General features: G+C 39.6%; 2 protein-coding genes across 2 annotated transcripts; one reads left to right on the forward strand and one right to left on the reverse strand.

Annotated features, from left to right (window-relative positions):
- Positions 1–126: 126 nt before the first annotated feature.
- On the reverse strand, positions 127–5,168 carry LOC120210213 (glutamate receptor 3.6-like). The gene is given in 9 exon segments (XM_039208987.1): positions 127–547; positions 550–610; positions 1,597–1,742; positions 1,825–2,231; positions 2,311–2,342; positions 2,429–2,706; positions 2,793–4,129; positions 4,222–4,526; positions 5,020–5,168. Coding segments are annotated over 8 exon segments (2,745 nt in total). The 5' UTR covers positions 4,490–4,526; positions 5,020–5,168; the 3' UTR covers positions 127–331.
- Positions 5,169–8,613: 3,445 nt separating this feature from the next.
- LOC120210192 (probable protein phosphatase 2C 47) lies at positions 8,614–10,219 on the forward strand. The gene is made up of 4 exons (XM_039208976.1): positions 8,614–8,876; positions 8,948–9,145; positions 9,297–9,502; positions 9,595–10,219. Exons 1-4 carry the CDS (start codon positions 8,664–8,666, stop codon positions 10,148–10,150), a joined length of 1,173 nt encoding a protein of 390 aa, XP_039064907.1. The 5' UTR covers positions 8,614–8,663; the 3' UTR covers positions 10,151–10,219.
- The last annotated feature ends 582 nt before the right edge of the window (positions 10,220–10,801 follow it).

Below are 10,801 nucleotides of genomic sequence, written 5' to 3' on the forward strand. Positions count from 1 at the left end.
GGTAGTGTATACTTATGCAAATGATAACAATGTGCAACATGGTATGTAATGTATATCTTTATCAGTTAATATTTCTTTCATTTGCCATTTGATAATTGGTAGAGCAAGTGAGAATTACATAATTTGCCTGTACAAGTACGATATAAGCCCCTTAGCACTTATGTGCTGTTGACTGATTGATTCTTACACAATTTGCCTCCACTAGTTTTATAAATTGGTCTCAATATGTGTTTACACCATATGATAAATGAAAGACAAACTTTACCTAGACTTCAGTACTACCTGTAGGAGTTCCAATGCTTTTGTTTGAAGCAAATTCACCAATATTTCTTCAAATGGAGTAGCCAGTGCCATTTGATCCATCATCGCCCCTATTAGAGACTCTCTCCGATCGCTGTCTCTTCGACCTACTCTTAACCTTCTCTTCCTTTTCATCAACGAAGGAAAGGAATGTCTGAATGCGTGCAGATCGGGAGCTTTGAATTTCGGATTCCTCAGAGTAGTGGCGGCTGAATTGCCTCAACATCTTCAAGAAATATACAGGAAGAGAGCAATCAAGCAAGCTAATCCACATATGAGAAATAAGCCCCAGAAGCTTTTAAGCTGAAGCCTGTCCACTTCCATCTTTGCACCTTGATAACTACATGCTCGTCGTAACAACCATTTGTCATGGATCCTTTGGAGATCTCCATTCTCCGAGAGTTTGAGAATGGCGGTTGACATGTCAATGCTAGAGGAGAGTCTCGGGGAAAGGCCTGCCCCCACAACAATACCATTATTTTTCTGCAGACAAAACCTACAAATTACAAGCACCAAAACAAAAGGTAACCAACTTACAAATCCCCATCCGTTTTTGGTGAACTCTTGACCTACGATACTGAATTCGCATCTGGTAGAGAGAAAGAGCTCGATATAAGCACGGTCATCTACCATTGCAGCCACGCCACCCTTGTGAGGCCCATCTTTCAAAGCTTTAGCACATTCATCTGGGGAATTGAGAGCAACCAGTCGTGAAGGATCGATTTTTAGCTCGTCGATTAAATAGTTTCTTGCAAATGATCCCTGCTGGTAACCTATAGGATCCTTGCTTGCTAATAAAGTTCCAATGCCTTTAATGGGAGAAGTAAGTTGTTGCACTGTAAGGATTGAGGTAGGCTAGCTGTGTAGCTAGAGTTGATTATGAGAACCACAATAACCAAATAATAAGAACTATGCGACCAAGTACACTGACAGTATTCTCCTGCAGATAAGGGGTAGCACAATTTTGTAAGTTTACTATACGGTAACGGAAAGGTGAATACAGTCTGTATAACTTACGATGGGCGAAGAACCAAGTTGAAAAACTAAACCTGCAAAGGGTTTCGATATACAATGTTATCGATCATGGTTTACTCCATTCAAACACAATGCAATGCAAGTTCAACACCACTCACCATAAAAGAGTAAACTACTTGTCGTCTCGGTGGGCCTCTGAACTCATATTCATCCTATGCTCAAAATCCAAACTACGGTCCCACCAGGAAAAGATGGCTGTCACTGCCCACATCCTCCGTGTGAATGGCCTCAAAGGCAAAAGCATTAGAATTAAGCTGAAGCCTGTCCACTTCCATCTTTGCACCTTGATAACTACATGCTCGTCGTAACAACCATTTGTCATGGATCCTTTGGAGATCTCCATTCTCCGAGAGTTTGAGAATGGCGGTTGACATGTCCACTGCTAGAGGAGAGTCTCGGGGAAAGGCCTGCCCCCACAACAATACCATTATTTTTCTGCAGACAAAGCCTACAAATTACAAGCACCAAAACAAAAGGTAACCAACTTACAAATCCCCATCCGTTTTTGGTGAACTCTTGACCTACGATACTGAATTCGCATCTGGTAGAGAGAAAGAGCTCGATATAAGCACGGTCATCTACCATTGCAGCCACGCCACCCTTGTGAGGCCCATCTTTCAAAGCTTTAGCACATTCATCTGGGGAATTGAGAGCAACCAGTCGTGAAGGATCGATTTTTAGCTCGTCGATTAAATAGTTTCTTGCAAATGATCCCTGCTGGTAACCTATAGGATCCTTGCTTGCTAATAAAGTTCCAATGCCTTTAATGGGAGAAGTAAGTTGTTGCACTGTAAGGATTGAGGTAAGGCTAGCTGTGTAGCTAGAGTTGATTATGAGAACCACAAATAACCAAATAATAAGAACTATGCGACCAAGTACACTGACAGTATTTTCTCCTGCAGATAAGGGGTAGCACAAATTTTGTAAGTTTACTATACGGTAACGGAAAGGTGAATACAGTCTTGTATAACTTACGATGGGCGAAGAACCAAGTTGAAAAACTAAACCTGCAAAAGGAGTTTCGATATACAATGTTATCGATCATGGTTTACTCCATTCAAACACAATGCAATGCAAGTTCAACACCACTCACCATAAAAGAGTAACTACTTGTCGTCTCGGTGGGCCTCTGAACTCATCATTCATCCTATGCTCCAAAATCCAAACTACGGTTCCCACCAGCAGGAAAAAGATGGCTGTCACTGCCCACATCCTCCGTGTGAATGGCCTCAAGAAGGCAAAAGCATTAGAATTCTTCCTCCAAACTGGGGCCACCACAACTAATCCAGACTCTATATACGGTTGTGTGAAATCTGCCATCTTTGTTCTGTTGGTGATGATTGCAATGTCACCTATCGCTGCATCAAACACCTGAATTACAATAAGAAGAAAACTTGATGATCATGTATGAAAGGAACAAACCAACTACCTTAAAAGAATTTTTTCATGGTACTTACACCTGCAGTGATCAAACGCACCAGCTCGGTGCCACTTGGATTGGTACGGCCATCCCCGAAGGGGATTAATTTGTATGGGACAGCATAGGGCAACAAATTGAGAGCAGCAGTGAATACATCAATGCAGTATCCTGTAATTGCATCAGGGCCTCTTACCGATACGAATTCACGGTAACTAACACGATGAGGAACTCCAATCCTCAAATGTCTACCACTATTAGGAAATACCCATCCACGAGGTTTCTGTGTGGTTTGTCCAGGCCAAACAACACCGTATAGTGTCTGACTCGCACTAGAACGGTTAGGTGGTTTTCCCCAAAGGGTTTCTGGAGGCGCGGTAGATAGGCCGGAATAATTGGACCAGTATCCGAATCTTCTATAGCCGGTACCAATAACATTGATGAGTTCAAATGCAGGATTAATGAGATTCCGATCATTCGTAAACCTGAAATCCCCGGTGACACCCTTCATATTGACGTTCAAAATGTTGTCAAGTAACAAATTCCCTCCTTGGAACACGCTCAAAGCATCAAGATGCAAGTTTCCTTCACTGAGCTCCGATGATAAAGAACCATTTAAAAATGAAATGTTTCCACCCTTATTGAAAAATTCATTGATTGCACGAGCAAGCAACCACACTGTGTCGTAGGCATATAGACTATAAGCGTTGAGTCCAATTGGTTTCCCTTTGGTTAATTTGCTCCACCTTGAAACAAATCTCCTTTTGAGTTCTGAATCTGGTGTGTACATCCGCAATGTAACAACTCCTTGAATATTATCCATGGCATCTTGAGATAGGGGCGAGTTCGCATCAAGGACAGTAGAAAGCCAATTAGTAGCAATCCAAACATAGCCGCTTCCCAGCATTCCTAGATACTGAGCCACACTGAACACTTTAAGACCCCAGCTACCAGGAACATGTACAACCAGAATCCTGGACTCCCTCAAAGCTACCTTTACCAACACATCGGTGATTTCATCCCGAGTTGGCTCGGGCCTTAGACGTGCTTTGTAGGTGATCCTGCATCGCCTTTCGGCTAGTTTATCCCCCAATGCAGCAATCCCATTTCTTCCGTGATCGTCATCCTCATAGATTGCTATCACCTCTCTCCATTCGTAATGGTCTATGATCTCAGCAATGGCAGCCATCTGATATAAATCGTTCTGAGAAGTCCTCACAAAGAATGGGAACTGAATAGGAGACAGGGTAGGATCCGTGGATGAGAATGACAATAGGGGGACTTGCAGAACATTGGCAATGTGGGAAATCACATGAGCCGTCACAGATGACTGGGGACCAATTATGGCAACAGTGTCTTTCTCCATGAATAGTAAAGCTAAAAGAATAAAAACCAAACCAATACATGACAAATTTTAAAACATAGCAAAAGTTTTACGCTTCATAATAATGATAAGAAAGATGACATGCCTTCCACTACCGCCATGAATCCACTGTAATTGGAGTCCTTCAACTGTAGTTTTAATTGAGTTCCTTGAAGAATATCTGGGTGTGAATTTATATCGTCTATGGCTGCATCGATTGCAACTTTTGCAGCTTTTCCAATTACGGACTTGATCGAAAAAATAGCCCCAATATTCACAACTTTTGGCCTTGCCGTGGCGTTTGTGATCAGTCCAATTACAGGAAGACCGTTGCACAAGATCATGGACGCCAAAAGCCATACGATGATATTCATGGCGAGTTGCTGCTGCTCCTGCTTTGCTACAGTTGCTCTGAATGATAGAAAGAAATGAGTCAAGAACCATAAGAAAGGCAACCAAAAATAATGTCAGTAGATTCGAAACAAGTAATCAGAACCAAGAAAACATAAGATCCTGAGCAGAAAACCTTGTGATCCTCTAACTTGCAAAAGCAAAAAAGGACTCCATCCCCCACCCCCACCCATAAAAAAATGGCATCAAGTGCGAGCCATCAAATCAAACAGTTGTAGCAGTAACCAGGAAAAAAGAGAAGTTTTAGTTCACATGAAAGAAACTTGCACAAGAATATTGGTAGAAACATGAAAAGCAAAAGAAAAACACGACTTTAAGAACAAAGGAAAATGGTAACTCACGGCAGCAGAACAAGTTTAGCGTCGTGGTCATGGATTCTAAGTTATAAACCAAAGAAAGCAATAGCTTAGAGAGAGAGAGAGAGCTTCTAGCAGTAGTAGGCTTAAATGGTTATACTCCGACCAAAAGTGAGTTAAAAAAGCAATTCAGATACATTTAACATGTGCTGAAACGACTGGGTTGCAATTTGAGATTGGAGACATGATCAAGCTTCGTGAATGGTGGATAGTTGACTGATAAGAGAAGCTAAACAAGATAATGTGCATCAGACTCGATTGTCGCCTACTGTAAATTCGCCTAGGTTGAAAATTATTTGAGAATGAGAGGCATGGTAGGGTGGGGAGGGTGTTTTCTTAGTTGAAATTGTTCTAATTATTACATCAAATCGATTAATCTAAATATCATTAAAAATGGATTAATCGACTAATTAGTAAAAACAATTATTTTTTATAAATTATTAGATATTTCACTATCAAAATAAGTTTTTGGCAGTCTCTCAAATCCTACATTATTTATATATAAGTCTTTTTCAAAATATTTAGATAAAGTTTTGATTTATTAGATAATGAAGATAAGATCTAAAAATATGCGTTAGTGGTGGATGCAAAGCATACCGGTGTGGATGTGCTTATTTTAAAATCTGAATTTCTTTATAGTAGCGGTCTATTTTATTATAGATGTTGATCCTAAAATTTTATTTGTGTTCATCTCATACGAAAAAATTTAATAATTAATATATGTAATCCACCTTCAAGAATAATTTTAAATCCGTCACTAGCATGCATCATCGTTATCGTTTGGTATATTCATGCTCGTATAATTGAATGTTTTTAATGCATATCCCATGTGTTGTAAAATTTATATAATTTTTGGTCAAATATTTTTATTTCTTTTTATTTTTAGTTTTAAATAACATCCGCGTTGAAAAAAATGTGAAAATGACCTACGACATAAGTAAAGCCCTCAACAAAATAATCAAAGTTTTTTTTTTTGTTTTTTACAATTTGGTTATTTTAAAACATATCAAATTTTTATAAATTAAATTGCTAAGCAGTAATGAATGGCCCCTCAAGTGGTGGTGGTGCGATATAATTATAGTATATGCACTAAAATAATGCCTGAAGCATAAAGCCAGATCCAACTCAAGTCACGCCAGGTTTGAAAACTGTCCACTGGCCACTACCATTTCCAATCGAGACTCAACTTGGTAGTGACCCCTCAGACCCCACCCCTTTTGTAAGTGCCCCAATCACCAATTTCTAATTGCTGCTTTGCTGGCGGCTTGGATTTCGTTTGTGCGTTTCCGACATCATCGATGCGTTTGCAATTGCATCAACTCTCCCAGTCGGGAGACATTTCGATTCGGAGACTGGCTGGCACCACTCCTTGTTTTCGTCGAATTACCTTATATATTCCAGGAGAATATTATATTAGGGATGATTTTATAAAACTTTTAGAAGAGACGGGTAGATCAGGCGTGCAAGCTTTGTTTCTTTCCGGTGTTCTTGGTTTAGTGGACAAAGAATAGTTAAGGTTGACTCTTTATAAGCCACGTTGAATGAATGAATGAAGGAAAAATAGCCATTGGCCGTTTTCCGTGCTGATATATTCGTGAGGGTTTTCAACGTGGTCCTAATAATAGGTGGGTGGTGGCTACGTTTCTCTAATACTAAACAAAACCGCATATCATTTCAATTAGTTGAAGTATTTCAGAAGAGTGTTTTTCTTCTTATTTATTGGTGCAGATGCTCTTCCTTCACCTTCGTGTTTAATTTTCAAATACTTTCCATATGTATATATATTAATCGAAGCTTTTCATTTTTCTATGTTCATCAATAGATGGAGCGCTCCTTTGAAATTTTGATTAGAAACAAAGTGTTTGCACCTGTGGAGGAATAGATGCCCATGCATGTCTTTTTCCCTTCTCTTTTCTTTTTGTGGAGATATGTTTGTTTCAATGTCCAATGATGACTTAAATTATTATTATATCAAGCCAGGGTTTGGAATATTCTTTTGTCATCCCTAAATCTTCAAGGTAATGTTCATAGCTATACCAGTTTCATTCAATTTGCATTGATGCATGTTTGTAAGTGTATATATCCACTACAGCAAAACTGTTCTAGCGGTATTTTTTGCGGCGTTTTTAAGGTAAACGTCACTAACTTTAAACATATAATGGCGTTTACATGCCAAACGCCACAAAATAGAAATTTTAACAGATTGATACTTTAGTAACGTTTCTTACACAAACGCCACAATAAATTTCATATATAATGCCCTTTTTAATCTAATAAACTTATATTTAGTGATTTTTTTAAAAAACGTCGCTATAAAATGATAAATCGTAACGTTCGCTAAAGAGCCGCAAACATTAATAAAATCCTATCATCTTTTTCTCTCATTCTAGAAACGTGTGTTGCTTGCACTTGGACTAAGCGATTGTCTCCAAAATCTATATAATTATTAGGATAAACTATTTTATTCCTCAGCCAATAATGATTATATTCTTATTTTGCTTACTTAAATTAAAAATAATAAGAAATTTCCATTAAAATAATTAAACAATATGTCATCGACACCATAATGAATTGACATACCTCTTTTTTTCAACTGAGATCATAACAATTTTAACCCTATATCTATTCATAGATTCATATTTTAAGAAAAATCTTATTTTTTTCTTTTAATAAAATAAACCTCATCCGTCATATAATTTTTTCACCCTTTTTTACGTCGTCGATAATTTCTTGAACTAAACACCACAGTTAAAAGACTCCATGTCCCCTCTTTTTTTTATCCCCTCTAAATTCCTGAAATTTCGAAAGAGGCCTCAATTTTTCATTGGTTGAATATCTACTATGCACCATCGGTTGAACTTGGTGTTGTTCTCGCAATGAGGACTCAAGATAATCGAAAATGGATTCTCTTTCATACATACTTTACTTCAAGTCTTAATAATATGTTAGATAATATTATAATTTTAAAAATAATATTATGTTTCGTGAATTGAACTCATGCTAATTATTTACATATGAACCATCGTTATATCAATTCTAACAAACAGGCCAGAAGCCTAAAATTACGTGATCCACAGCCAGTCCAAAACAATATAAAAATGGTACATGTAGGTTTATCTTAATTCCTTTGTATTAGGATTGGCTGCTTTAGCATCGAACAATGAACATGGTTGGTTTTGGTTGGATGACTCGTCACAAGAAGTGAAAAAAGAAGAAGAAGCACGAGGTGAATAATAGAGACGTAGATTGATGATCCAAGTGAAGATAAATCCAAACCAAGGGAAAGGTAAACGATGAGGAAGCGAAACACGTGTCAATATCCCAATCCCCTTTCAAGCTCTGCCTATAATACAGTGCGCAAAACTTGGAATCCCATAAATATATATAACACACGTCGTGTTTCTTCTCTCTCTAAACGGTCCTCCCTTCCCCTTTTCCTACTGCCATGCTTTGCTTTTGCATTCTTCCTTCTTCCTCTTTTAATACTATTTTCTCCCTCACATTCTAAGCTTTCTCTTCTCCATTTTATTTATTCATATTTTCTTCACAATTGATAGGGTGTACCCAGCCTGGCAAATGGGGCTGCTTTTATTTCCTCACACCAACCAATAAAAGTTTCCACCTTGCTTTTTTTTATACCATAAGTCGGGGGTGGATTGATTGAAACTTAATTGAAATCCTTGGATCAAGTGCTGCATCTTTCCTCATACAAAATACGGGTTTTGGTGCCTTTTTTTCCTTTGAAATGATGGGTTAGTGTTCTTTTGTTTGTTTGTTTGTTATGGTGGATTGTGGAGGGAGATCAATGGCTTCAGCAACAGATGTATTTCCTGCAACGAAACTCGAAGGTGGAAGCTTCAAAGGCGGATTCGGTTCAATGAAGGATGAAAACGACGACACATTGGGGAATATGAGCCAAACCAACGCTGCCAAACCTCCGAGAAGCCTCCCTGCTATGCGCCATTGCACAAGTTCTGCTAGGTTAATCGAAGGGGTTAGCCTCTTTTTGAGTTATTGGCCTCTCTCTGGTTTTCATGTAATAACCTCTCTTATTGGTCGGTGTAGGAATCGGTTATGGGAGCTGGGGGCTTGAAGTCACCACCATCGAGAGAGGACACTGGATTTCTACCTGTATTCCGTTCGGGAAGCTGTTCCGAGAAGGGACCAAAACATTATATGGAAGATGAGTATATATGTATCGATAATCTGTTTCAACACCTTGGATCGCCTACAGACTTTCCTTACCTAGGAGCATTCTATGGGGTGTGTAACTTCTATTAGGTTAGATTACTTAAATTCAGTACGACCGTTTCATGAATCACTTGCATCATCATTATCAGATTCATCTGCCATTAGTATAGACCATATTCTTGTATGTAGAATTGAGGGCTCCCTTGTTTCCCAAATCCCATAGGTATTTGACGGACATGGTGGTCTCGATGCAGCATCCTTTACCCGAAATAACATTTTAAGTTTCATCATCGAAGACAAAAATTTTGCAACCGGCACGAAAAAGGCAGTTAAGAGTGCATACGTGAAAGCTGATCATGCACTTGCAGATGCTAAATCTCTCGATAGATCCTCTGGCACAACTGCTTTGACTGCTCTCATTTTGGAAAGGTAAACAAACCTAAATTGCTATAAAGGTGTTCCTGCATCCTGTGGTTTCGACATTGATATGAACATTTTTACCTGCGCTCGTTTCATGTCAGGACCATGATCGTCGCTAATGCCGGGGATTCTCGAGCTGTATTGGGGAAACGAGGCCGAGCAATCGAGCTGTCCAAAGACCACAAGCCCAACTGCACATCGGAAAGGTTAAGAATCGAGAAACTAGGTGGTGTGATATACGACGGATACCTGAATGGCCAGCTTTCGGTAGCACGAGCTCTCGGAGACTGGCACATCAAAGGCGCTAAAGGTTCGAAGAGCCCCCTGAGCTGTGAACCGGAACTGGAAGAAATATTACTGACAGAGAAAGATGAGTTTCTTATAATGGGGTGTGACGGGCTTTGGGATGTGATGAGTAGCCAATGTGCCGTAACAATGGTGCGGAAGGGGCTGATGCAGCATAACGATCCGGAGAAGTGCTCAAGAGCACTTGTGAAAGAGGCGCTGCAACGCAACACATGCGATAATCTAACCGCCGTCGTCGTCTGCTTCTCTCTGGATCCACCACATAAGATCGAAATCCCGAGATCGTACAAGAGGAGGAGTATATCAGCAGAAGGGCTGGATCTCCTCAAGGGTGTTTTGAACAACGAATGATTTGAGTGGTGAAGAATTGCCTGTATCTTGTACAAAAGGAGGAAGAAAACAATGGAGTTCAAACTAATTGGAGAGCAAACAACTGATCCCTCCCTCTGGATAGTGAAGATACTCATTTTTTCATTTAAATATTATTATTATTATTATAATTATTATTATTATAATTATAATTACTAATTTTATTATTTATTACTAATATTATTATTAATTATTATTACAAACGGGCCAAATCCGGCCCAACCCAAAAGCCCAAATATATAACCCTAAACCCATTTAGGGTTTGTATCTAGCTCCCAGCCGCCGCTTCCAGAAGGCTCAAGCTGCCTCTCCAGCTTCCAGACGCTGCTGCCGACGCCTCCACTGCCAGATGGTCCAACCAGTCGCTACCGACGCTGCTTTTGCCACGCCACCTCACCGCCGTAAATTCCAGAACACCAGATGGCAGCTCAAATCGAGCTCCATGGTGAGTCACCAGCATAGCTATGGTGACTCACCTAGACATCCCTCTCGGGACCGGTCCAAACAGAACCTCGTGGTGGCTATAAAAGCCACCATACCTGCGAAAGAACAGACAGCCACGGAGAGACACGGCAGAGAACGACAACAAAAAAATAATAACAACCCTCAGCAGCAAGAAAACCAAGAAAAAAA

Source organism: Hibiscus syriacus, unplaced genomic scaffold, assembly GCF_006381635.1.
Source record: "Hibiscus syriacus cultivar Baekdansim isolate YM2019G1 unplaced genomic scaffold, ASM638163v2 tig00109919_pilon, whole genome shotgun sequence".
Lineage (NCBI taxonomy): Eukaryota > Viridiplantae > Streptophyta > Magnoliopsida > Malvales > Malvaceae > Hibiscus > Hibiscus syriacus.

Excerpts from the sequence above, each read along its gene's own strand:
- LOC120210192 (XM_039208976.1), top strand. The coding sequence starts at position 8,664 with ATGGTGGATTGTGGAGGGAGATCAATGGCTTCAGCAACAGATGTATTT. Across the intron at positions 8,877-8,947 it reads CTGCTAGGTTAATCGAAGGG|GAATCGGTTATGGGAGCTGG; the intron begins GTTAGCCTCTTT and ends TGGTCGGTGTAG. Across the intron at positions 9,503-9,594 it reads ACTGCTCTCATTTTGGAAAG|GACCATGATCGTCGCTAATG; the intron begins GTAAACAAACCT and ends GTTTCATGTCAG.